Source organism: Trematosphaeria pertusa (assembly GCF_010094035.1).
Source record: "Trematosphaeria pertusa strain CBS 122368 unplaced genomic scaffold BU26scaffold_5, whole genome shotgun sequence".
In the NCBI taxonomy this organism is placed as follows: domain Eukaryota; kingdom Fungi; phylum Ascomycota; class Dothideomycetes; order Pleosporales; family Trematosphaeriaceae; genus Trematosphaeria; species Trematosphaeria pertusa.
This window is the reverse complement of record NW_022987216.1, coordinates 915,703-939,341: the sequence shown is the minus strand read 5'-3', so window position 1 is coordinate 939,341 and position 23,639 is coordinate 915,703. Positions and strand designations below refer to the sequence as shown.

Sequence of the window (23,639 nt, the reverse complement as noted above, 5' to 3'; positions counted from 1 at the left end):
TCCGTTTACGTTCCATCTCACTGTTCTATTCCATTCTTACCGGATCTTTGCTGATCTGGGAGCGAGCATTTAGAAGCTGTTGTTGCATGTGGTTAATAGGGGTTTGCGCGCCTTGTTCATATGATATCCTAGAACGCATTTAGAAACTGAGTTGCATATACAGAGGGAGGAGAGCGGGAGAAGGGAGCCAGTGGTGAGGAAGCGCAAGCTAATGGACTTGTTTGGATGTGGGAGGTGGTTTATTCCCCTTCGCTCCGAGACGACCCCTTGACGACCCCTTGATGATGTGCTAGTCGTGGTGAAAACGCTCCCTATGCCTGTCTGTTGCAGGCATGGTGGAAAGTCGCCGATTGACGGTTGCTTGACGAGATCACCATGCCGGAAACGGTTAGCGCGGTGGATACGAATCGCCAGGCACGAACCGGGTCTGGCACGCCGGAAGCAGCCCTTCGCCAACATTTCCAAGCCAAACCAACGCTACCCAACCAGACCGTCTTGATTGCCGTTTGCAGTTCAGCAGAAAAGTCTTTCAAGAACAGCCTCTGAAGCAAGTTCGCCCCGCGTTCCTCGGCCCTTCCTCGGGTGCGCTCCCCGCCATCCGAACACCACCGGTCCAAGACCGAATGATGTCGTAAACAGGAACTAAAACTTACGAGCAGCTTCTTTCGCCCCGCGCACCCCCATTTGAGCTGCTGCTTGTTGCTTCTTCATCGACTGCATGGAGCATGTGTAACGGCGGATGCTGTACTGTGTAGGCCATTGGTAGGGTCGATTTGGACTGGACATGATGACTACTCCGCGTCGCAAGGCGTGCGTCGAGTGCCGCCAACAAAAGGTACTCACATCCCAACGTGCGATAGCGGTCTGGGATAGTCGCTGATTTACGCAGATCCGCTGTGACGTTGAGCAGCATAAGACGCCTCACGAGGCCTGCAGTCGCTGCAAGAAGATGAATCTGGAGTGCAGGATCCTGCCTACGTCGACCCGCAACTTGCGCCAGACCAAGGCGGAGATGCGGCGCGAGCTGGAAGAGTTGAGATGGAATATGCGCCAGGGTACTGATGGCGCTCATCCTCATTCGACTCCTTCGAATGTCGAAGGGCAGACTTTCAGTCCGTTGGAGCCTGGCTCTGGGACCTTCTCGCATCCATCTGTGCCGCCGACGGATGCATCCACGTCCCTTTCTCCTGCCTTCGAAAGTGGTCATTCGAGAGTGGGTTCGAGGAAAGGGTCGCCTCAGGGTGCTACGCTCCCACGCATCCTAGACGGTTATGTGGTCGAGGCGAAGAGGATCGATGACTGCTTCACTTTGTATGAGCCCCTACAGTCTAGTTAGCCGCATTTTTGCTAAACTTCTGTAGGTTTTTCACGCAATATCGCCCCCTACTTCCAATCCTAGACTCGTCGATGACGCCGAACGAGTACTACGAGCTCTCCCCTTTCCTCTTTTGGAGTATCATCGTTACGGGGTCAAGGAAGTACTCCGATGATCCGGCAATTCTCGACAAGACTAGCCAACTGATTACGCCACTGGCCTTCTCTTCCATGGCTCTTCGCTCGACTCCGATTCCGGTTATCCAGGGTCTGCTCATCCTGTGTACGTGGCGGCTGCCGACAAACTCCATGTACAAGGATATGACCCACGTCCTATGCGGTGCTGCGGTCCATCTAGCGACGCAGATCGGGCTTCATGTCACCGGTGTCGGGCAGGACTTTGCGAGAATCCCGCTCAAGAAAGACCAAGACGAGAAGATTTTCCGAGCCAAGTTGTGGATGCACTGCGTTATCGTCTCGATACGGTGAGAGCCTTTTGGCATTTTGATATTCCATATACTGATAGGTGCTAGGACGAGCTGTGCGGAAGGTATACCACCTCTCGTCGTCGCAGAGTCGTTCTTCCATGGAGATGAGCGAGATCGAGAGGATACCCTTGCATACCTACCCCCTGGCCTACAGTTCCAACACAAAGTGCACATAATCCTCCTGAAAGCTATGGCGGCAATGGTCAGAACGGATCTGAATTCGGTAAACTGCGACGTCAGAGTGCTTCGTTCACTGATCAGCGTTTTCGACTCCCAGCTGCTCAGCTTGGCGGCATCCTCACCGTCCGAACTCGGTAGGTCCTTTTTTCTTCCCTAGTTTGTTGCGCAGAAGCTGAATCAGTAGATACCTTTCAACTGAACTGCGTTCGCATCCACGTCTTGGCGTACCATTTCTTCGCTCACCCGACGAATCCTGGCCCGGACGTAGAGGACCTGATTCGTCTTTATTCCCTGTGCATTTCCACAATCCAGGCGGCCAATGCGATAACCCAGCAGACAAATTCCGCTACCATATCCCAATCTTTCATCGACAGGACCATGGCGTTGGCGGGTTTCGTCATCCTGAAGCTCACTCGAAGTCCTCTTGCGCAGCACCTAGACCTTGCGGCCGGAGAGCGAGCATACTTCTACGCCGTGCAGTTCAACAATAATGCTTCTGTCCAAGCCGGTGATATTGGTTCAAGATGCGCGCAAATCATGACGAACCTCTGGAACAGCTCGAAGGTATTCCGTAGGAAGAACGGTGCTATTGAGTCGTTAGGGCTGAGGCTGCGGAGACGTCTAAGTATGAGCGTCAGCTTCGACATGTTTTGGTATTGGAGGGAGGAGTTCGCACACTTAACGAACCCGTACAGTGCCGAAGATTCGGGGCCATCTAACGCGCAGACGCAGCCTACAACACCAGGTAAGCACTGGCTTCTCCTTTTGCAATACCGCAGTCACTGACTTGCGGACAAAGTCTACGAAAAGGAAGTCAAGGAAGTAACAAGACCCACAGGGCTGCCATTGGCACAGGCACCTGCGCCGGTAACCAAGTTCCAGTCCAATACGATGAATCAAATACAGCCGAATCCAGCGACAATGAGTTTTGATACCTGGGATGGGTCGGAGTATAACGTTCCTCCGATGCTAGAACAGTTTCCGGACTATGATTGGGCGGCAGGCTTTGACTTTTCGAATGAATGGCCGAATGTTCCTATGCCGCCGATCGCAGGTCCGGCTGGGACGGGGTATAACTTCGGAGTGAACGGATGATGGAATCCACGAGAACTTCCATCTATGAAGCGGAGATGAATAACCCGCCGCTGGTGGATGCCATCAAAGCCGCAGCAGAGGTTTCGCGCTTGAGAGCCGGAAGTATGCTTCCGCAATATCCCTACCGTTGCCCTCCCCTCAGCTGGCGGCCTCGCCGCGCTATCCGGGACGCGCCTCACACCCGCACTCCCATTGTCAGAGGTCCGTACGGCTAGCCTCTATATGCAGTCGACAGCGATGCGCCTATTCCACTAGCTAGGAGGGCCATAATAGCTTCGGGATTCCACGGACGCCGGTAGGGTGCACCGTTAGCGATCGCAGCGTTCTTGTTTTCCGCTTGAGGGTACTTCGGCTTCGCAAGGACTCGGACCCAGTCGGCGCAACATGGTCGCTGAAGCTATATCGGAAAGAAAGGTCCGAACCATCCTGCTTGCGGTTGTCAATAGATGCTCAATGGGAACTCAACAGTTAAGAAAAGGTCACAGCGTCTCAAAATACCCAAGCGCATGTCAACTGATGTTGACAGGCCAAGGGTAATTGACTAATCTTACTGCATTGAAAAGTTATTTTCCTATCCAGAGAGTATGACGGATCTTGAAGCGCGCGGAAGTTTAACTAAGGTTGATCCAGCAGCCTGGCCGACCCCAATATACCCCTCTACTCCCTTCACTCGCCGATGTGTTCCTCGCCGCAAAACCTCCGCCATCAGGCCATCTTCAGGAGATGAATCGGCAAAGGGCCGAGTCTCTGTAGCCTGGACTAGTCACTCGCCAGCAGTTATCCGCGGAAGCAGTGCATCTCAAATCGGCAATATGCCCGGCCAACTTCGGCCAGGTGCTGCTACGTCACCGCGCACTAGCGACATGTGGGGTTGATATAGCGAGAGATGCACCCACCTACGAAAGTACGCAGCCGGCATATATCACTATTTTCCGAAGTCTAGAAGCTCGATGTCGGATAGGCAATACCTAGCCCAGCCGATATCAGGTGGTCGCCTGAGGGCCGTTTAAGATGGGTGCTTGTCCTGCAGTGTGCTTAGGGAGGCGGTCTAGACTCTTGGGAAGAGCTTGGGGGGATACTCATGGACTATAAACCTTCAGTCGAGTTTGCCCCTCTATTGAATGCTATCTTGATAGCGTCAGGCAAGATCGAAAGAGTTCGAGGATCAACATGACACAACAGTCTGGAGAGAAAACTATGAGCGCAGTACAGAAGCTGAGAAACATGCTTGCCGATCCGGACAAGTTCATCGTGTGTCCGGGCGTGTATGATGGGTATACGGCCAGGATTGCGCTTCAGGAAGGCGCAGAGTGCTTGTACATGGTAGGCTCTCCAGTCCTAGCTTTGCCTCGCCCTCACTAAGGCCTGCCCCGAGCCAAGGTGCTAGAAGTAGGTTGCTAATATGCCCTTCCAGACCGGCGCCGGAACCACGATGTCCAGACTCGGTATGCCAGACATGGGCATAGCTACGCTCAACGACATGCGCGACAACGCCGCCATGATCGCCTCGCTCTCACCCAACACGCCCCTAATCGCAGATGCAGATACCGGCTACGGCGGCGCCATCATGGTCGGACGAACCGTGCAAGCCTACATCCGCGCCGGCGTCGCTGGCCTACACCTAGAAGACCAAGTCGTATCGAAGCGCTGCGGCCACCTCAAAGGCAAACAGCTCGTCGACGCCGCAGAATTCACCTGCCGCATCCGCGCCGCCGTCCTCGCTCGCCAGCAAACCGCCGGCGGCGACATCCTGCTCATCGCGCGCACCGACGCCCTGCAAGCCCGCGGCTACGCCGAAGCCCTCGCGCGCCTCCGCGCCGCCGTCGCCGCCGGCGCAGACGTAGCGTTCCTCGAGGGCGTCGCCTCAAGCGCCGAAGCTGCGCGGCTCGTCGCTGACCTCGCGCCCACGCCCTGCCTCTTTAATAACGTGCCCGCCGGCGTGTCGCCGGATTTCAGCACCCGCGAGGCGCAGCTGCTGGGGTTCAGGATGGCGATATATCCTGTGCTGGCCTTGGAGGTCGTGTATCCCGCGGTTAGGAGGGCGGTGAGGCAGTTGCTGGGGAGTGGGAGGGTCCAGAGTGTGGAAGAAGATGGGAAGAGGTGGAGTCCGAGGGAGCTTTTTGAGGTGTGTGGGTTGGCGGAGTGTGTGAAGTTTGATAGGGCGGCTGGGGGGACGGGGTGGTTGGAGGGGGTGTGAGGGGGATTGGAGGTGTGTTAACGCGGTATATCTATGAATGCGTAAAGGCGGCTGATCATGAGTCTTAGCGAGAGGGCGTGGCTAATGATCCGTACAGAATTTGGGCTGTGTGGCGAGCAGCGTTTTCATGCCCGAAAGAGATGGTCCTTCTACTGCTACATTTCAATGCCACGGCCCGTTTCCCGAACGCAAAAGAAACGGAGCCGAAACGAGACATACACTACAAAACAAGGACGAGGTAGGGAGTTCAGTGACGGCGTACCCTTAATTTGGGACTCATGACAAGAAACGCAGCGTTGTATTCAGCATGTCACCGACGAGGGCCGCTCGCTCGATCCACTCGAACAGGCGCGGTGGAAGCGCCCGTTATCGGCAAATAGGAACACACTACCAACAGCACAACAATTGCCTCCCATCTCCACACCATCTTTCTTCCCTATCTGCCCCTTTCTCCCTCCCTCCGTTTCCGTCTTCGTCCACACCACCTCGCTTCTTCAAGAGATATTGCAGCAGCAAGGCGAACATGCACCCGCCACGGTCGAAACACACATAGTCGCACATCCCGTCGCTACGGCGGCGCCTTGGGCGCCGAGACCGCTGCCTGTGTTGGCGGTTAGTTCGACTTTTTCTAGAAGTATGAGGTAGGGGGAGGTTGCGTACTCTGCGTCTCTGAGCTGCCCTGGTTGCCGCTGGAGCTGGACGTGTTGCCTTCCGGGGGCATGGTGACGTAGGGTGGGTTTGATTGGGTTGGATGGAAGTGGAGAGGTGTGGAATGGAGTGGATGAGATGGATGAAATGCGTCTGCTGGGGGGGTGAGTCGCGGGTTCTTTTATACCTACCCGTTTGTCTCATGATTACGACGACAATCCCAGGCATCGACTCACCGGAAATGATGTATTCGGCGATTGAAGGAGTAGACTAGCAGGGCTGGCATCCATCGATGTTTCTGGACGGAAATGCGTTGTCGGTTCTTCATTGGACGTTGGTGCGGACCGCTGATCTTCAGGGCGGACATGGCGAGGCTGGAGGGAGCGGTTGATAGCCTCACTTCTGGGACTGGACCCTAGTGGCTACGTTCCATGCCGTAGGACGATAAGAAGCTCGTCAAGGTACTGGGACGAAGGACCTTGCCGGTGAAGGTATGTGCAGTGGATGAGCTTAACTTCGAGTAGGACTGTCCAGCCCATGACGATCTCCGGAGGGTGTCGTCAAATGATGGAGAGCATTCAAGTACCGAAAAAGGAGGAGCACCGCCCCTATTCGTGGATATAGACTCGAGCGTCAGCCGTACGTTTCTCCCAGAAATGTGCCCCAAGGACCGCCATGAATGAACCGGCTCCCATCCGCCCCGCCATCGATACGCTTCAACTAAACCGGACTTTGCGTACTAGTTCCCTTCGGCTCCACCTGTACCTGAGTAGCGCCCGTCGAACCCGGGCGCAGCACAGCCTCATCGTAGTCGCCCCTAGCATATTCCCGCCTCCACGCCCCAAAGCTCGGCTCGTAGTCCAACCGATAGCCATCATAGTAATGCGCTCCGTTAATACGAACCAGTACACCCTCCATACTACATACAATACGCAAGCAGCCAAGGATTTCGTCCTGCTCGTCGCAGTTGATGGCATGGAGACCCCATGTGCGAGCACTAAGCCATACTATGCAATCGAGGTTAGCTTCACCGAGCTTGCTACGCGTCGAACAATGCGGGAGAGAGAAAGAGGGAAGTGGGACAAGAAGACGCTTACCGTAGATGATAGCGAGCGCTCTACCGACAGTGATGAATACAAGAATCAAAGCGAGCGCAATGGCGGTGATGTACAAGTTGCCGCCCCATTGCGAGGCGAAAAAGAAGGTAAGCACGAGGAGCAACGCCGCTTCGCAGAAGCCGGTGAAGAGTGTTCGGAGCTGAGGGCGGCCTTGGGTGGACAAGTGGATAAGGACTATGAGCGGCCTGTAGCGGGGCGCGGCAGCGGTGTCTGCGAAGCCGCTCTTGAGCATGGAGAAGGGGTTCTTCAGGACGGAAGCGATGGAGTCGAGATGCTCGCGGACGGGTTGGCTCAACGCGCCTGAAGGGTGTTCCTCGCGGAGTGGCTGGTAGCTAGGGATGATTCGCTGTACCAGCCGGCCAAAGTTGGTATGGAATTTGGAGATCAGGGGTGGATAGAGAGGCGGGAGTTGGGTCACCGTTGTCGGCATACTCGGCTTCTTGATGGCGTCGAGCGCGTCCCTCGCAGCATCCGTGAGATGATAAACTAGCACACATATCAGCTGACTGACTCCATCCCAGCCGTAGCAGAGTCTGCTTACTATTCACAATCTCATGGTCGCACAGCTGCCACATAGCCAGCCTCAACAGCGCATTCGCAATCGCGCTCACCGAAAGATACAAGCCCGTCCAATTCACGCCCGCGCACGCGAAGATGAACTTCGGTATCCCTGCGGCCTTGAGCAGCGGCTCGATCGCAAACCCGAAAATGCAGCCTTGCGCCGCCGCAATGAGCAGCGCGGGTACATGCCACCAGTGCCAACGCTCTGCGTACGAATCCACTGCTTTCCGGATCCGCGCGAAGTCTCGCATGTACTTGTGTGGAGCGTCTGGGCGCGTCCACTGCTGCAAGTCTTCCAACGTGTGCTTCGGCGCTTTTTGGGTGGTTCCATTGGCGGCGTCTGAGGGAGCATCTTCCTCGCCGAGCTCTGCGATCGTATCCAGTGGATCTTTGTCGAGCGTCGCAAGCTCGAGCACCTGTTTCCGGCGTATGCAGGAGATACTGCGTACGGGGAGGCCGAGGCTGAACAGGGCAGCGCCGAGCCCGATGAGCCAGCTCGTGGCGAAGGCTTCGGAACTGCGTGGCACGAAACTAGACTCGTCAGCAACGGCGTAACGGCCTTGCGTGGTGCAAGCGTAGCGCAAGCAGCAGTGCAACAGCAGCCAACTCACAGATTGCCAAACGCGAGAAATGTCGGTAAGAGCGCCATGAGCGTGCTCGCGGCCGCCATGCCCGCCTTCTCCCACTCGCTCATCCCATCCAGCATCCGGTCGATGTGGACGCTGCAGTCGACGGGCGAGCCCACTCCCGCGTATGCAGCCAGTCTCTCGTGGTGCAGAAACTTGAACTCCTCCTCCGTCACGTCGAGCACTTTCTCCGACAAATCGGTGCCGTCAAACTCCCAGAGCTGCTGCGGGTCATTGTTCTGCGCACGCAGGTCCGTCGCGTAGCCGTCCTTCGCTTGCTGGAGTATCGTGCCAAAGTCTTCTACATCGACTTTGGTTTTGTTGGCAAAGCGTCGTAGAGCTGTTTCTTCGGTGTCCTCTGGGAGCGGCTGCGTGTTGTTCCAATTGGCGAGCCAGTAGTCCAGCGTTGCGTCGTAGAAGTCATCCCATGCCGTGATGTTGTTCTCTACCCGCTCCACTCGCGCCTTCATTTCCGGGTCGCTCACGGGAAACTTGAAGTAGCCGATATTCACCCTGAACGGCGGGTCTCTGGCCGCCGCCATGCCGACGAAAGAAGGTGCCAGGACGCAAAACGCGACGGCGAAACGGACGCGCGAGCGGGCCATTTTGCGACAAGACGAGCGCTGCTTGTCAAGAAGGTGAGGGAGAAAAAAAAAAACTCTATATGCGAGGAATGTGGCCGTAGAATATGGCGGCGTGTTTGCCATTTAATGCCCTCCACCATTTTGGGGGCTCAACCGCCTTCACCGGGATGAGCTCGTGTTCGAGACCCGTTGTTTGGACGGGACCCCAGTCTGCGGCCCCCAAAAACGTTCCACAACGGCCCCTGACCTTACCGAAGAAGTCGAATGGAGCAGCTTCGCCAAGCTTTACTATATTGCATTGCGTTCTGTACGCTCTTGGCGCGTCTGGGCATCGCACCGCATCTCCTTGTGCTCTAGATGTGCTTTAGCGCTGCGTTCTTGTATAGATAGAAGGGCGTATCTAGCCGCTAGAAGTGCTAAGGCATTTCCTGTTTGCTGGAATAGGGGCACGTATCTATCCTCCTGGAGTGTTTCAGACTCTACGTTGTGCGTGAACGGAGAGCGCGGTATGATGGAAGAGCTAGGCAGCGTTGCCCGTAGAGGCTATTAAGAGTTACCTGGGTAGTCCCTCCAAATTTTTCGGAACATTTCTCCTACTTGGGCCGCGACGTAACAAAGCAAACTTGCCTAAAACCCCTCCCGCTCCAAGCAAGGGATAGAGATGCATACCTCAACACCACACCACCAAACCCTGCAGCAAAGCACCCCCGACTCGCCCCCAACCATTACTCCTTCGCCTTCCTCGCCTTCTCCGGATCCGCCAACATCTCCCTACTCCACTCTCCCAGACCGGCGCCCACCCAAGCTGATACCAGTCCTTCGCAAGCTCCTGACCACCTTGCCTTCCGCGGCGGCTCGATCCTCTCGATCCCCCGGTACGGCGCGCCGCAGTGACTACCGCTCGCCGTGTACCGCAGCAGCACGTGCGCGTCCTTGGCCCACGCCTGGTCGTAGCGATCGATGTGCAGGTCGCGGACGGATGCCATGACTGCGGCGTGCGAGGCTGCGTAGTCCATGGGGGAGGTGCGGCCGGGGAATGTGGAGGGGACTAGAACCAGGCGTCGGGGTGGCAGAGGTGGGCGACGGAGTCGCCGCCGGTATTTTTGGAAGGCGAGTAGGCTATTGTCATGTATTCTTTAGCCACGGCGATGTTGCGCTGGGAGGCGTTAGTGCTGAGGTGCATCGCGCTTTGTCTTCGGGCGTCTGCGTCGTTGACATGATGGTTGGGGGCTGCTGGTCAGTAGACATTGTAGTTTAGCCTCGTTTATTCCTGATTGTTACAGCTCGAAGGGAGGTTATAAAATGATGGAGAATAGGCTGAAGTTACTCGGGCTTGATGTTCGTATATATTGCTCGAAGACGTCAGTGAAGTCGCCATGACATCAGGATGCGATCTCATTGGCCGCTCATCCGGATACTACAACGGCCACACTTCTATAGGGCCTTTGTATTCATTTCCCTTCCGTAACTCCCTCTCTTCAAACGATTGTGTGCCGCAGGAGGGTTCCTAAGGGTCATAGTGTTGCATTTTTCTAGACGAAGCGCTTCCTTCTTGGATCCCCAATCTGGGAAATAGCACCACTCGTCCAAACCCTACTCTTGCTTGACCAACGAGACCGGCGCAATGTAAGAATGCCTCGCGCTGACTAAGTACGTAATCCCAGCTAATATACCGAGAGCGCCGAACATGAGTGCGGCCCAGTTCATATCGGCCGGCGCGGGCTTGGGCGTCATTGGGAAGAACGAGAAGACGAATGCGACGACAAGGAAGACAAGAGCAAAGTCATTGACGACGCCTCCCCACTTGCCCAAGCTCCAGCGACGGGCAAGCAACGGCTCGCCTCGGAGACGCTTCAGACGGACGCAGCCAATGGAGATGATGTAGGAGAAGATGAGGGCAGCGTTGGAGATGGAGACAATTGCGTTGAGAGTTACGTCCGATCCGAAGTTGATGCATGCGGGAATGAGCGACACTCCAAGACAGACTAGCAGAGCGTTGACGGGAATATCCCAGCCCGGACGGACGTATTCGATCCATGCCGAAAATGGAAGACCCTTGTCGCGAGCGAAAGCCCAGATCTGGCGTGAGGAGCTGGCCGTCACGGAAACAGCGGCGAAGAAGGTAAGGATAACGAGCAGCACTCCCATGACAACTGTGCCTCCAATAGAGCCAGTAGCGTTGTACACCGCCTGGAGAACGGGAACGCCTGTCGCGGAATCGAGGACGGAGTCGAGGGCGCCGCCGCAGAAGACGAAGGTGATCATCATAGCAATGCCGAACATGCCGTTGAAGAAGGTAGCCCACATCATGGCCTTGGGGAGGACCGCGGAGGCGTCCTTGAGTTCTTCCGACATATGAGCGCCAGCATCTGGACCAATGAAGCACCAAAGAGGTGTCGACAAGCCAACGAGAGCAGAGACTCCCATGGAGCTCCACCCACCGCCGTTTGTCCACGTTGTGAAGACTTCTTCAACCGGGGATCGTTCGGCCATGGACCAAAAGAGAACTAGGAAGGCGAAGAAGGCTAAGACGTGGAGGACGAGGATGATCCCTTCGGCGAGTGGGAGGTGCTGCGCGAGGAATATGTTGAAGCCAATCATGAGGAAAAGCCAGAGGAACATGATAAGTGTGACGTGCCAAAGTTCCCCGATCTGAGCTTCAGGGTTGACGAGCAGGACTAGGCCGATGACCAGGCCAGAAAGCATTTGAGCACACGCTGGGATGCCCGAGACCCAACCCATAGCACAGCACCAGCCTGGATGGCATTAGCGGATGAGATGAAGCGTGCGGGCTGTACATACCGACGATGTAGCTAAGGGACTTCTGAAAACTCTTCGGGGCAAACTCACTAACCCAGTGGTACTGGCCGCCGGCAGTGGGGGCCCTTGAGTTGCCTGGTAAGCGATGTGTACAATTTGCAGCGCTTCGTGCACTTACATGGATGCCATCTCAGCCAGTGATGCAATCATGGCCATTACAAAAAGCCAGGTGATAATTGTCATCCATATCACACCCGCAGTCCCGCCGTTGAACAGCCCGAAGTAGGCGGATCTATGTCAGTCTTCTGTCAGTCTCTCATCTACTCGGAGCTGGGAGGAGGCGGTACAGAAGAGCGCTCTCCCATGTCGACTGGAGCACGACGACGAAACCGACAATGGAGATCAGACGGAAGTTCCTCTATCTAGAGTATTAGGCCAATTCGCGAAGGGGGTAGGCAGCTTGGGCTTACTCGCAGTTCCTGCTTCTTTCCCATGCGATACATGTCCTGGGCATCGTGCTGCGTGCCTCCCATAGCACTGCTGCGCATGGAGGCAACATGGTTATCGCCGAGCTCATACTCGTCAACACCGTTCACGATTTTGTCTTCGTTCGAAAATGCCATTGGAAAGCAACAGCAACCAAGGGCACGCCAGGTCGGATGTCTGCACGCAGGGAGAAGAGAGCATGCCGAGATATATGGAGCTTGGAATTCCTTGACGAGCGAAAATCTAGGGTGTTCAGGATAAGCGACCTAGATCGTAAGATCCGCGGGCCATTCGCAGGCGAGATGCACGATCTCGAAGGTTAATTCTTTTTTCTCCATCGGGCGGAACCCGTCTGGAAGTGGAGCTCATGCTGCCCATGGGGTGTCCCTGGTCATCGCGGCGAATTACAGCCAGTTGCGAAGCGCTATCGAACGTCGTGTAATCAGGGCTTTCCCAGCGAGACGGCACGGGCGCTCATTGGTACTCATGCTACTCTGCAAGGCGAGGATATCCAGGCGTAGAACGAGGCCCGGCTCATGCGAGCGTAGCCACAGGCGCTGGAGGCCTTGCTTCTTAGGCCGGTAGGGGACGGGTCATATCTATGAGCGATGTTGTGACGGCCCAGGGAAGGGCGAGGATGAAGGCTTGAGAAGGCAATGGATGATAAGCTTCGTCGACGAGGCTTGACTGCCACCAAGACAGCGCGGTGCGGTTCCTCGGCAACGCATGGGGTTGAGGGGTTGGAGGATCCGAGACTTGGGAATGCCGTCCGCTGGAGGTGGCATTTTCTGCCGAGGCGAAAACAGGAAACGATAAGGCCAAAAGCAATTTCGGTCGTATTCCTGGGCTCAAACACGGTGGATGAGCAGCTGATAGGGTGCCGTCTCGTAAAACGGGAGAGCTGCCGTGGGGGTTGGACCAGCAGGTGCGGGACGGGCCAGTTCGTGGAATTAGAGTAGGTTAGCGTGGGTTCTGATTGGCCAGCGTGGATCCAGGCCCAAATCACACCAGCACGCACTGCGTTCAACCTGCTTCACACTTCAACCGCCCCAGGACATGCAGCCTTCAGAACGCCATGAGAGCCTTCCATCGCCTGCTGCGTCTGGGCATGCATCCTCATCTCGTCAAGTCCAGGAGGCTGGGAAAAAGGAATGGTGCCGGCATCCCGCCCGATAACACCCGTGAACCGCAAAACCAGCTGTTCCAACACCTGCAGCTCGCAGGACCAAGCGTCTCATATTCAAAGGCCACGTCCGGTCTCCTTAGTCGAGACATTCGCTCTTTTTTCATGCGCGATACATCGCCATGTCCGATTCCGCGGCTTCCACCGACGGCGTAGCCCAACACGTCGGCAATGTGGACAGTCTAAAGCTGGCTCTCGGCCTATGTCTTTGCTATACGCTGTGCTTTGCCTCCCTCCGGGTATATGTTCGTTGGCGCGCCTATGGAGCTGACGACCTCGTCGTTCTGCTCTCTACGGTGAGTAAGGCCTTGCACGTACCACAGGCAGGGTACTGATACTTCATGCCGAACCATTTCTGACCAGTCTCGGTGTGCAGACTCTGGCTATTGCTTTCTTCGGCTGCAGCTACGCCTCGTCAGGGGCGGGCCTAGGCCATCCGACCGAGCATCTTCGCAACGAGTCTCGGTCTACGCTCGACAAGCTAAACAGCGCTACTTTGGCCGCCAACATCACTTGGATTATATCGCTATGTCTTTCCAAAGCTGCTGTCGTAACGATTTTAATGCGTACGAGCCAGACACCGTCGCATAGAAGGTTCCAATATGCGGCGCTGGGTCTAGTTGCGTCCCAGTGCATCGCTTCCATTGCCCTCATCACAGCCGCTTGCAGCGTTGGCGATGGCCTTTCGTGGGACTTTAAATCAAACGCCAGGCAATGTCCGAAACAAGGCGTTCGATGGCAAGTTATTACCGGCCTGGACGTAGCGACGGAAGCTATCCTCCTCTTCTTGCCCGTCCATCTGACATGGAATCTCCAAATGTCGCTGAAAACCAAAGCCATTGTGGTAACCGCATTCTGGCTCAGAATACCGTACGTTCCCCCATTTTTGCCGCCAAACAGTGATAAAGTATCTGACATGCCACAGCACCATCATCTTCACCGTCTTCCGCAACACTATGACTGACGACCTCACTAAAACCTCCGACGCCCTGGCGGACGGTGCGCTGGTCGTCATATGGCAGGCCGTCGAGCTCTCCTACTCCCTCGCCGCCGTCACCATCGCAGCGCTCAAAAGCTTCACCGAGAACCTCAACACTGGGTTCGGGCACGGAGAACTCGTCCGCGTCCACGGCACTTCAAACGCCTACAAGATGTCGGACCTCAGCACGAATATGAAGAACTCTAGGGCTAAGTTTCCATCCACAACAGTCGCCTCTACCGACACTCCGAGGTCGGGCTTTCATTCGGCGGCGAAGCCTAGCCTTGATGCCGCTAACCGAGACTTGAAGCTCAGGCCGGAGAGTCTGCAGAACCTTGCTACGATATCTTCGCCAGCGCAGGAGTCAGCGCCGTACTCCTTTATCGGAACGAGGAAGGGCAACGGGTCTATAGACACCGGCGGCTCGGAAGAGCACATCATCATGCAGGAGATTCAGTATTCGGTCCATTACGACCAGGCTCCACTCTACCAGCGGCATTAATGCGTTCGATAAGGTCCTTTTCGGCGATGTGAAACGGTCCGGCGGGTGTAATATTGGCTCACGTACGATGGTACGATTCAAACGCGTTTGTTTTCATGTCTGCTATGATTTTCAAGGCAACGGTGTTCTACGGTCGGCTTTCATTCCTCGTTCTCTTCATTCTGAGCCCATTAGAGTACAAAAAAGCTTTCCGGTCAGTCCATCGTCCAAGCGGGGACTCCTCAACGAAGAGAAGGGTTAGCAGCCAGGGGTCGACTGCGAACCTCCCCGCATATCCTACGCCTAGTCCTAGTGCAACGTTTGACGGAACCTCGTGCCGGACGCAAACGACAGACCACCGAAAGAGCTGTGTTCATGAGCTATTAATCTGAGCCTACGGATATGAGCACATTGGGCTGTCGTGATGTCGCCAAGCCGCGTGCCTGCCTGCCGTACTATCACCGCTCCTTCCTCCGAGCGTGGGACGACGGTAAACCCCTCACCACACAGACGCTTCCTCACCTCACCAACCACTTTATCTACGACGACTTCTTACTTGAGCACGTACCGGTCGGTGACTTTCTCGTATATCTTTCTTTGCTTTGGCCAAGTTCTCCTCGACCTGTCCCTCTGCTCCTCTGCTCGTCAACCATTACCTCAAGCTTCGCGTGCCCGGGCATACCTTTTCCTTCCTTTCGTCAACGCTACACTACCCCTCCTTCACTACCAACTCTTTACTACCTTTTCGCCACTATCTCTGCTCACCACTACTGTCCTACCTTTGCCCTACTAACCCTTCCACTACATCTCCTATTTGCATCGAATGCTTGCACGCCCTCGAAGATCCCAGACCCCACTATGGAGCAAGACAACATCTACCACCAGTCCCTCCTCCCGGCTCCGACTGGCGGCGCAGATGAAGGACCCAATGGAGCCATTATCAACGTGGGCCAGGCAAAGCGCCCCAAGAGCAAGGTCGCCTGTAATGACTGCCGCGTGAAGAAGGCCAAGGTGAATCACTGCATTGCATACGCAAGGTCCCGTCGTTAACCGCTTTGGTCGCAGTGTGACGCCGAACGCCCCCGCTGTGCGCGCTGTGTAAGTCATGGGTTGCCATGCGGGTATATCTCCAATGATCAAGAAGAGACGGCAGGCGAGGCCATGAAGCGGCAATATGAAGATCTAAAGAGGACTACCAGCGTATATCAAGAGATAGTGACCCACCTGTCTACTTCAAACGACGTTACCGGAACTACTCGACGCCAACTGCAGTCGGTTTCGGACCCTGCAGCACTTCTTCAAACACTTCGCGGACAGCCGGAAGCGAGCTCATCCATGGGAATGCTTCCCGGTATCCAGTCGTATGCCGAGTTCAATCTGGCTGTCAACCATCCCACGTCTTTTCCGCTCTTGGGCAGGTCCGCCGACATGAGCATTGCACAGCATCCTCCTACCAATCTCCCAGGAGAGCGATCTACAGCTGGCAATGCAATTGCTGGGACTAGCTCAACACCACAAAACACCCTCCCAGAGAGCAGCAAAGGGAAGGGAGCTGCACCGCCCGGCGATGGGCGGCCCGGTGGCCAGCCCCTGCAGCCTACGAACGCGCTGATCCCGCCGTACTCGTCCTCGCTCAGTGAGAGTGTCCCGATCTGCGATGAGAGACTTGCTCAGCTCGACATCCGTTACTGGACGCGCGTACCCATCTCGAACCAAGACGCTGCTAAGGTCATCTCATTGTACCTCCAGAACGATCAGCCGATTCTCGGTCTATTCGATGCAGACCTGTTCCTTTCCGACCTCATCGCCAAGAAGTTTGAGTTCTGCTCACCTTTCCTGGTCAGCAGCCTGCTTGCGTGGGCTTGTGTAAGTCTTATGAGCATCGCAGTGATATAGGAAGCCTAACTTAATGACTAGCAAGGATACACAGCCTTCGATGTAGCCTTCAGTGAGACGAGTGAGAAGTTCTTCGTTGAAGCGCACACGATGTACCGAGGAGAAAAAGCTACAGATCGGCTGACGACAGTTGCTGCGCTTTATCTTCTTTGTGTGGCATGTATTGCGCGAGGTCGACCTGAGCACGCAGCTCGATTCAAGGAGAACGCCCGCGGGATGGCCACGAGGTTGAAGCTCATAAACGTTGAAGGTCCCCTGCCCCCTCTTATGGACCTCGGCCTCTCTCCAGAGCTGCAGCGCGCAACGGCACACGCAGCATGGGGAGCATTCAATTACGAGACGTGAGGCACCTGTTTACATCTGGCCATGAGGGAAACATGAGGCTGATAACTGCCAGGCTTTGTGTCTTAGCTGGACTTAGTACTCCAATCGAATTCGCTCCCAGGTTCCCGATTCCCGGTGTCCCAGACAACAGCGACTGGCATGTGCATCCTGCGCCTTCATACATGGGGGCTACCTTCGTCGCTTTTTGCCAGTTCTGGAAGGTAGCATCCGAGGTATTCCTCTTCTACCGCTTCATCGACATGGAGTCTACCTCGGAGCGGCCGCCGTTGGCCTTTGCCCACGCCAAGTTTCAGCTGCTGCTGTCGATGACTGGCCGGCTCCCTCGTGTAATGGACAGGCGAGAGGATACTCCCGGCCATGCTCTTATCTTCCAGTATGTGCTCTTCTTATCTCTTCAGGTTCTGAAACTGAGATATGCAGGATCTTTTTCCACTCCTTCATCCTGGATCTCTTCCGACCCTTTCATGGCCAGAGCACCGACATCGACCAAACCTCTGCAGGCGCCCCAGACGCCATAGTATCAGCCTCTGTCAAGCAACTTAAGCTGCTTATCATCCACTATCGCGCAAATCAGCAGTCGGCAGCTAGTTGCATCTGGTGGAACATAGCTCTGGGCTACGTCGCTAATGCGGTGGTCAAAGACAAGGAAGATCCGGACAGATACTTCTATTTCACGCTGGCGATCCAGTGCTTCCAGGACCAGTACCGGGCGTTCCGCTATGCAGAGCCCACCACCTTAGGTCTTTTGGCACTCGGTGTGGAGGCGGACCTCATTTCCATCTCGGAAGCAAAGCGGATCAAGGCACAGCTGGAGGAGAAGGGTAAGCACCACCAGGTGTTGGAGCAGGCCAAGGCTGCTTTCTGGGTGGATCTGGACCTTGCAGTTACAGCTCCTGAGCAGGCGCAAGTAGACAGTGTGGCTCGGAGGTTGGAGGAGTTAACAATCTTTAATGATTTGGTGGATATTTAGGTTGAGGGGTCGAAGGCCTTCATAGTGGCGCATACACGGGCCCTTTGAGCTATAGATAAGGCGCTAAGGGGCTTCAAGATAGGGGATTCAGGTGTGTTCCCGGACGCGGCCGCTCCTGTCAGCGCTGTACGGCGACGACGAAGCCGTGCGAGTACATAGACGACGCGCTCGCGGCCAATGCGGATGTTCGGCGTTCCCTCCGCCGGCATCATGACGACAACGATTCGCGTCTTCGAGCGTGGTGCCTATGGGACCGACCCGACGTGTCGGACCCGTGGCTCCTCTAAACTATGGAGAAGATACTAAAGCACTCCAGGATGAGTATTACCGTGCCCCACCGCCTCAACCTCTATCAACGAGGGATGCTCCTCTCATGGCCGCCACTCCCTAATCTCCCCCAACTCCCTCACCACCTCGTCATACTCCAAAAGCTCATCCCCCGCCTCCACGACCCCGGCAATAACCCCTCCTATCCCTCCCTCTCCATCCCCACCAGCCCACCCATCCCTCATCTTCGCCTTCAGCGCCCACAGCATAAACGCCTGGCCCGACGCGCCACCCAGCCCGCCCTCGCAAATATCTTCCAACTGGCTAACGTATCGTTCTAGCGCCGTTTTGGTCCCCGGAGCAGCAGACGCCAGAATGCGAGGTCCGTTGAGCGTCAGCACTTCAACGAGTGCCGCGAATTGCTCGTCCGAAAGCATTCCCCCAGACGACTCCGTCGCACGGGAAAGTGTCGAGCTGAGGAAGGCGTCGAAGATCCGGAAGGAGAGCAGGGAGTGCGCGTGCAGGTGGCCGAGGAGGAGGATAGAACTAGTTGGTACTTCCACGTCTTCCTCTTTCTCTGCGCGACCGTACGAGGCTATCTCCGCCTGGCACACGCGCTCAATGCTGTCTAGAAACTCCTGCTTGCGTTTCCGCTGCTCTTGGTCTTGCACGGTCGCTTCGCCGGTGTCGCACTCTAGCGTGTCAGCGATGCTGTGGAAGAGATCGACGCACGTGGACACGCGCTCTGGAAAGCGCGATGCGTGGCGGTAGATGGCCTCGGGGATGGGGAGCCATGCTGCTGCTGGGGATGTGGGGTCGGGGCTGGAGGGAAGGAAGGCGCGGAGTTGGGCGGCGGACGTGCGGATGGAGGAGTGGTATGTGGCTGCGGCTGCGGCTGTGTCTGGACGAGAGGGGAGAGATGTGATTATGGCTTCGATGGAGGAAGAGGAGCTTGGACTGGCGTGTGTAGGGTGGGATGATGGGTGGATGTTGTTGGTTTTGGGCGCCATTTTGGTGGTTGGGTTAGGGTAGAGCGGGTGTGGGAAGAGGAGGAGGGCAAGAAGTAGAATATATGCTTGCACGGGTAGGGAGTCGGCGGCTAGTGAAATGGGGTGTGGTCCGCTGCGCGTGACGTTTTTCTCTAACTGGACAGCGAGTATGGCGTTACGGGGATGCTTGGTCAAGGGAAAGAAAGCCAGAGGGAAAGGAGACATGGAAAACTAGAAAATGGCTAGAGTATAGCGGAGTGTTGGAGAATCAAGTATGAAGAAAATAGACTAGCTGCGTACTCTTTTGACTTCTATGTCTTCCATCTCCTGAAGACGGATTCTAGGATGTGGAAAGGGTAGTAGTGAGGAATATTCTGCGCAGGTTGTTCTCTGTTTTTATTGTTAGTTAGGAGCAAGAACGAGCCTCTTTTGCTGATTAGCACGTGCTATGTGAGAAGGCGGTTATGCGACATAGCGTAGAGTGCGCCCAGAAACACTCCATCTGCGCCCATCACTAGCCAGCATGGGAATCACTTTTACGGCAAAGCTCGCTAGAGCCGCCGCATTCAGAAATGGGTGGCGTAGGGACGGCCCTGGGGGAAGAAAAGGAGTAGCGCATAATTTGTTAGTATTCCAAAGCAGAAAGATGTAAAGATGTCCGTTTCATGAACCCGTGGGATGAGATACTTGGGAGGCGGCGCAGGATGCCATGCGTGGCTTCCATGGTCGCAATGACGTAATCGGCGATGAGGCACAGCACTACCATGGCTCTACACCAAATCGAAGTGATCTATCTATTGAACTAGCTTGAACTACGAACGTAAATTTCGTTCCCCATTTCTTTGAACTAGTAGTATCGATTTCAGAACTTTGCGATGGTATGGTCAAGCGTGCCGTTTGCTCTGTTCCCGCTGGTGGAAGTTCCGGTAGACGTGAGTAAACACCCTTGCTATCCTCAGCCTTTACTAAAAGCCCCAGAAAATCAACAACATCCTCTCAGAAGCCTTCAAAGGAACCCAAGATTCTCTTTACCCATTCTGGCTCGCCTCTGACGACTACGCCGATGCTCCGAGAAAGACACTGAGCGTCCCCACCGAAGGCCAGAAGCCCCCCATTTCCTCATCGTACAGATCTCCCTTCATTGGGAAGAAAGTTGAAGACGTGGCAGAGTGGCTTCAGAACAAGCCAAAAGAAGCCGAGCTCGATCCCCATTTTTTCGTTATCTTAGACAGGACTGCGATGAAGGGGGATATAGTGATTTGTCGAATAGGCGGCGTTGATTTGGCGAACGTGGCGGATCTGGACTTCTTGCGTGTGGATGCGGAGATGGGCGCTATGATGTTGTTTGCCGCGCAGCCGGGGATGTGGGAAGAACTGAGAGATGCTGATGGAAGGGCGGAGATTGAGTACTAAGCGTCCGCCCTCTGTTCAAAGGATATGTATAGGCGAGGAAGTGGAGAGGTGCAGAGACGAGAAGAGCGTTGTAGGGAAACAGGGAAACTGCCGAACTCTCCATTGCAATCCTACTCGCTTGCTACTAAACGCGCCTCGAAGCACTATCCCCAGCTCCCATTCCCTCACCCACCCATCCCCCTCCCTCCCTCATCCTACACCATCCCCGCAACCCCGACAACCACCCCACCCAGCACAACATCCAACCTCACCACCCCCGTCGGCGCCGCCTTCCCCGAGCTCACGGTAAACGGCCCCACAGCCTGCGTATTCGCCGTCCGACTATCCGTCGTGATGAGCGGCGGCGCGGGCCCCGTATTCGAGCTCGGCACAATCTCGTTGTTCGATACGCGGCTGGTGATCGGCGTCGCGGGCGTCGTGCTGGTCGGGCTGATGGTCTGCGGCGGCGCGAACTCGGTGTTGGCGGTGCGCGCGGTGGTGTAGGATGAGGGCGCTATTTGGCGCGGGTAGATGGCGCGGAGGAGCTGGTTGGCGTCGGGGTTGGGGTGTGCGGCTGCGGCGCGGGCTTCTTCGAGGGGGGTCGCAAGTGTGAGGGAGATGAAGAAGAGGGCGGCGGTGCTGAGGGAGATGAAGATTCTGGTATGCATTGTGTTGGGCTGGAGCAGTTCGATCGGGAACTGATGATTGACGGTGTGAGATGCGGAGAGACTGGTGCGACACGAGCGTTCAAGCTCAGCTTTGCAATACAGTCCAACGCAACACGAAACAAATATGCACGTCCTGGACGATGACGTTGATGGCATTTTCGAAATGCGATACCTGATAGATCGACTGGGGGATCGACGCAATTGCGATGAATTGGCCAATGAGGTGGCGACGTGGACCCCGCACGAGCAACGTGGGATTGATAAGGACGCGCTGCAGATAGGGGTGACGCGCGCAATAATCATGCGACGGAGAGCACGTTGCTTTTGCTGGTATCTGCACTGTTGTGTTTGGGGATGGAAAGGATCAAGTCTGTGGAGTGAGCGAGTTCCTCAGGGAGTCTGGGAGTTAGCGCAGTGTTATATGGACGGTTTCAGGCGCCTCGATCGTGTCGCTCTCCGACTTTAATATCGATTTTCGTATAGTGAAAAAGAGTAAATAGACATCAAGAAGAAATACCTGGGAAGTCTTCATGCATGGGTGCATGTGTGAGTCTGGCCGATGCACTAGCGCCTTAGCTGATGATGAAATATACGCATCTGTAACAAAATATGCGCATGTCCGCTTTAGTCTTAGTGTACCTTCAACGAACTTGTCCTTCAATCATGAGCTAGAATGCGGAAATACGAAGCAGAAGACGGTTGAGTGTCTCAAAAATGCTTGAAAATTTTCGCGCTATGCTGCACATGCGCTATGCAACTCCCAATGCGTCGCTTGGACGGAGAGTAGTATCATGGTACATACTATACAAGCCAACCCAACTCCGAACACCCCTGCTAGTGCATGGATCGCCTTACAGTGCGGTCGGGCGTCTAGCCTACCATTCCAGGCCCTTGAGCTTCAACGGGAGATGAAGCAACCGTTGCCCGAAGCTAGTTGGCTCGGGAAGATTTCCTGCACGAATGTTGACCTGCAGGGACTGGTGCAGCAGTCGTGGCTCTCCTAGGATGGCGTCGCGTTCTTTGCGCAGAGCAACGAATTCGGCCTCGCTGATGCCGTCTTTGAGATGCTTGTTTTGTGCTTTGTGGTCCTTGACGGTCATGTAAGGCACGGGCTCGGTGCGCCCGGCTGGGGGGTAATCGTGGCCAGTCCAGATCTTGACGTTGTCTGGCAGTGCGAACAGCTTCCGTGATGAGTTCCAGAGGTCGTTGACGCTGCCTCCGGGGAAATCGCAGCGTGCGGTGCCAATGTCCGCATGGAAGACGGAATCACCGCAGAATACGTTGTCTAGAGAAATATTAGCCTGCGTAAGTCAAGAAATGTTTACGGCGGCCTTACCTCCGATCTTGTAGCCAAGATGATCCGGGGTGTGGCCAGGGAGGTGGATCGCCTTGGCTTTCAGGTTACCGATATCAAACTCCTCGTCGTCCTCGAAGAACTTGTCGAAAATACCGTCGTATTCCTTCGCCGCGATGCCGTATCTCTTGCCGAACAAGGTCTGCACCTGCGGGATACGCTTTCCAATGCAGACGGGCGGCCGGTAGCCTTGCTGCTGGGCAAGGTGCTTCTGGAGATAGTGAGACGAGCTGAGATGGTCGGCATGGGCATGTGTTTCGAGGAGCCGGACGATCCTATAGCCCTTCTCCTTCACCATAGCGAGCAACGAATCGGCGGTCTTGGTGGTGATGACTTGGGTAGCCGGATCAAAGTCCAAGACCGGATCAATAATGACGGCGTCCATGGTGGATGGGTCAGCAACCACGTACTGCCATGTGCCTGTCGCGGTTTCGAATGCGCTGTGGACGGTGGGTTCCGGGGCGGGGGTTGATGCCGTGCTGTACTGAGCCCGACGTTGCATCCCGGTCTGGGCTGTTTGGGTGGGAAGGGCTCGCATGCCAGCTGTGCGCTGGTTCAAGGCCTTCGTTCTGCGTCCAGGCATTGGCGCTCTAGGTGATGAAGACGCTTGGTGGAATGCTGTCTGGTCGGCCTGTTGGTGAAGGGAACGGCTCTGGCTGCATGCGCCGGAAGCACTGAGCGCTGGACCCACCACTCGCGCAGTCTTCGCCGGCGCCATAAGCAGACCCGCCGTGGCCTGCCATCTGTTGTTGACTGCGAGCCGAAGGGTTGCCATGCTGATGCGAGGTGCGAGTGTCGTTGATTGAAGGACGAAGTGAATGGTTAAAGGAGGCCAGAAAACGCGGGGAAAGGAACGCGGCCCGCACTTCTTATGAATCCTCGACCGATGCCACTGAGCTCAGGCGGGAGTGGCATGATGGCGTTGAAGGGACTCTACCCGCGATGATGTTTTGGAGTGACGTTCGATGCAGTCCGTGCGCCGGCGAGGCATGAGCTCGGCGATCAGTGCCACCGCGACGTGCCGGCTTCGCCCCACGGGACGTCGGCGAGCTCGACGA

The 23,639-nt window shown here is 55.8% G+C and overlaps 11 protein-coding genes across 11 annotated transcripts; 5 read left to right on the top strand and 6 right to left on the bottom strand.

Moving 5' to 3' along the window:
- Nucleotides 1–622: 622 nt before the first annotated feature.
- BU26DRAFT_270705 (uncharacterized protein) lies at nt 623–3,369 on the top strand. Its single transcript, XM_033821377.1, has 6 exons — nt 623–835; nt 890–1,311; nt 1,362–1,799; nt 1,848–2,116; nt 2,167–2,727; nt 2,782–3,369. The coding sequence occupies exons 1-6, from the start codon at nt 785–787 to the stop codon at nt 3,075–3,077; spliced, it is 2,037 nt and encodes a 678-aa protein (XP_033685836.1). The 5' UTR covers nt 623–784; the 3' UTR covers nt 3,078–3,369.
- Nucleotides 3,370–4,274: 905 nt separating this feature from the next.
- BU26DRAFT_424305 (carboxyvinyl-carboxyphosphonate phosphorylmutase) lies at nt 4,275–5,274 on the top strand (the record flags this gene model as incomplete). The annotated part of the gene is made up of 2 exons (XM_033823565.1): nt 4,275–4,400; nt 4,492–5,274. The coding sequence occupies 2 exons, from the start codon at nt 4,275–4,277 to the stop codon at nt 5,272–5,274; spliced, it is 909 nt and encodes a 302-aa protein (XP_033685835.1).
- Nucleotides 5,275–5,768: 494 nt separating this feature from the next.
- On the bottom strand, nt 5,769–5,995 carry BU26DRAFT_562798 (uncharacterized protein; the record flags this gene model as incomplete). The annotated part of the gene is made up of 2 exons (XM_033833073.1): nt 5,769–5,875; nt 5,935–5,995. 2 exons carry the CDS (start codon nt 5,993–5,995, stop codon nt 5,769–5,771), a joined length of 168 nt encoding a protein of 55 aa, XP_033685834.1.
- A 470-nt stretch (nt 5,996–6,465) lies between these two features.
- On the bottom strand, nt 6,466–9,203 carry BU26DRAFT_270601 (uncharacterized protein). The gene is made up of 4 exons (XM_033821376.1): nt 8,213–9,203; nt 7,582–8,132; nt 7,020–7,526; nt 6,466–6,929 (listed from the first exon to the last, which is right to left on the bottom strand). Exons 1-4 carry the CDS (start codon nt 8,932–8,934, stop codon nt 6,643–6,645), a joined length of 2,067 nt encoding a protein of 688 aa, XP_033685833.1. The 5' UTR covers nt 8,935–9,203; the 3' UTR covers nt 6,466–6,642.
- Nucleotides 9,204–10,101: 898 nt separating this feature from the next.
- Nucleotides 10,102–12,367, bottom strand: BU26DRAFT_270819 (amino acid permease-like protein). Its single transcript, XM_033821378.1, has 5 exons — nt 12,042–12,367; nt 11,919–11,989; nt 11,750–11,863; nt 11,614–11,696; nt 10,102–11,567 (listed from the first exon to the last, which is right to left on the bottom strand). Exons 1-5 carry the CDS (start codon nt 12,192–12,194, stop codon nt 10,405–10,407), a joined length of 1,584 nt encoding a protein of 527 aa, XP_033685832.1. The 5' UTR covers nt 12,195–12,367; the 3' UTR covers nt 10,102–10,404.
- A 741-nt stretch (nt 12,368–13,108) lies between these two features.
- On the top strand, nt 13,109–15,098 carry BU26DRAFT_603358 (uncharacterized protein). Its single transcript, XM_033835418.1, has 3 exons — nt 13,109–13,536; nt 13,617–14,110; nt 14,166–15,098. Exons 1-3 carry the CDS (start codon nt 13,363–13,365, stop codon nt 14,719–14,721), a joined length of 1,224 nt encoding a protein of 407 aa, XP_033685831.1. The 5' UTR covers nt 13,109–13,362; the 3' UTR covers nt 14,722–15,098.
- Nucleotides 15,099–15,413: 315 nt separating this feature from the next.
- Nucleotides 15,414–17,911, top strand: BU26DRAFT_603357 (uncharacterized protein; the record flags this gene model as incomplete). Its single annotated transcript, XM_033835417.1, has 5 exons — nt 15,414–15,711; nt 15,766–16,566; nt 16,618–16,937; nt 16,994–17,314; nt 17,362–17,911. Exons 1-5 carry the CDS (start codon nt 15,559–15,561, stop codon nt 17,909–17,911), a joined length of 2,145 nt encoding a protein of 714 aa, XP_033685830.1. The 5' UTR covers nt 15,414–15,558.
- A 50-nt stretch (nt 17,912–17,961) lies between these two features.
- Nucleotides 17,962–19,464, bottom strand: BU26DRAFT_270510 (uncharacterized protein). The gene has a single exon (XM_033821374.1). It carries the CDS (start codon nt 19,390–19,392, stop codon nt 18,283–18,285), a length of 1,110 nt encoding a protein of 369 aa, XP_033685829.1. The 5' UTR covers nt 19,393–19,464; the 3' UTR covers nt 17,962–18,282.
- Nucleotides 19,465–19,968: 504 nt separating this feature from the next.
- BU26DRAFT_270508 (uncharacterized protein) lies at nt 19,969–20,662 on the top strand. The gene is made up of 2 exons (XM_033821373.1): nt 19,969–20,099; nt 20,146–20,662. Exons 1-2 carry the CDS (start codon nt 20,043–20,045, stop codon nt 20,578–20,580), a joined length of 492 nt encoding a protein of 163 aa, XP_033685828.1. The 5' UTR covers nt 19,969–20,042; the 3' UTR covers nt 20,581–20,662.
- An 82-nt stretch (nt 20,663–20,744) lies between these two features.
- On the bottom strand, nt 20,745–21,691 carry BU26DRAFT_603354 (uncharacterized protein; the record flags this gene model as incomplete). Its single annotated transcript, XM_033835416.1, has 2 exons — nt 20,832–21,691; nt 20,745–20,774 (listed from the first exon to the last, which is right to left on the bottom strand). The coding sequence occupies exons 1-2, from the start codon at nt 21,528–21,530 to the stop codon at nt 20,745–20,747; spliced, it is 729 nt and encodes a 242-aa protein (XP_033685827.1). The 5' UTR covers nt 21,531–21,691.
- A 253-nt stretch (nt 21,692–21,944) lies between these two features.
- On the bottom strand, nt 21,945–23,535 carry BU26DRAFT_453839 (putative metallo-beta-lactamase domain protein). Its single transcript, XM_033824843.1, has 2 exons — nt 22,564–23,535; nt 21,945–22,512 (listed from the first exon to the last, which is right to left on the bottom strand). The coding sequence occupies exons 1-2, from the start codon at nt 23,354–23,356 to the stop codon at nt 22,103–22,105; spliced, it is 1,203 nt and encodes a 400-aa protein (XP_033685826.1). The 5' UTR covers nt 23,357–23,535; the 3' UTR covers nt 21,945–22,102.
- Between the last annotated feature and the right edge of the window lie 104 nt (nt 23,536–23,639).

Excerpts from the sequence above, each read along its gene's own strand:
- BU26DRAFT_270705 (XM_033821377.1), top strand. The coding sequence starts at position 785 with ATGATGACTACTCCGCGTCGCAAGGCGTGCGTCGAGTGCCGCCAACAA. Across the intron at positions 1,800-1,847 it reads TGCGTTATCGTCTCGATACG|GACGAGCTGTGCGGAAGGTA; the intron begins GTGAGAGCCTTT and ends GATAGGTGCTAG. Across the intron at positions 2,117-2,166 it reads ATCCTCACCGTCCGAACTCG|ATACCTTTCAACTGAACTGC; the intron begins GTAGGTCCTTTT and ends CTGAATCAGTAG.
- BU26DRAFT_270601 (XM_033821376.1), bottom strand. The coding sequence starts at position 8,934 with ATGGCAAACACGCCGCCATATTCTACGGCCACATTCCTCGCATATAGA. Across the intron at positions 7,527-7,581 it reads CGACCATGAGATTGTGAATA|TTTATCATCTCACGGATGCT; the intron begins GTAAGCAGACTC and ends TATGTGTGCTAG. Across the intron at positions 6,930-7,019 it reads AGCGCTCGCTATCATCTACG|TATGGCTTAGTGCTCGCACA; the intron begins GTAAGCGTCTTC and ends TCGATTGCATAG.
- BU26DRAFT_270819 (XM_033821378.1), bottom strand. The coding sequence starts at position 12,194 with ATGGCATTTTCGAACGAAGACAAAATCGTGAACGGTGTTGACGAGTAT. Across the intron at positions 11,864-11,918 it reads ACATGGGAGAGCGCTCTTCT|ATCCGCCTACTTCGGGCTGT; the intron begins GTACCGCCTCCT and ends AGACTGACATAG. Across the intron at positions 11,697-11,749 it reads CTGGCTGAGATGGCATCCAT|GGCCCCCACTGCCGGCGGCC; the intron begins GTAAGTGCACGA and ends AGGCAACTCAAG.
- BU26DRAFT_603358 (XM_033835418.1), top strand. The coding sequence starts at position 13,363 with ATGTCCGATTCCGCGGCTTCCACCGACGGCGTAGCCCAACACGTCGGC. Across the intron at positions 13,537-13,616 it reads TCGTCGTTCTGCTCTCTACG|ACTCTGGCTATTGCTTTCTT; the intron begins GTGAGTAAGGCC and ends CTCGGTGTGCAG. Across the intron at positions 14,111-14,165 it reads GCATTCTGGCTCAGAATACC|CACCATCATCTTCACCGTCT; the intron begins GTACGTTCCCCC and ends GACATGCCACAG.
- BU26DRAFT_270510 (XM_033821374.1), bottom strand. The coding sequence starts at position 19,392 with ATGTCTCCTTTCCCTCTGGCTTTCTTTCCCTTGACCAAGCATCCCCGT.
- BU26DRAFT_270508 (XM_033821373.1), top strand. The coding sequence starts at position 20,043 with ATGGTATGGTCAAGCGTGCCGTTTGCTCTGTTCCCGCTGGTGGAAGTT. Across the intron at positions 20,100-20,145 it reads TGGTGGAAGTTCCGGTAGAC|AAAATCAACAACATCCTCTC; the intron begins GTGAGTAAACAC and ends TAAAAGCCCCAG.
- BU26DRAFT_453839 (XM_033824843.1), bottom strand. The coding sequence starts at position 23,356 with ATGGCAACCCTTCGGCTCGCAGTCAACAACAGATGGCAGGCCACGGCG. Across the intron at positions 22,513-22,563 it reads TCTTGGCTACAAGATCGGAG|ACAACGTATTCTGCGGTGAT; the intron begins GTAAGGCCGCCG and ends ATATTTCTCTAG.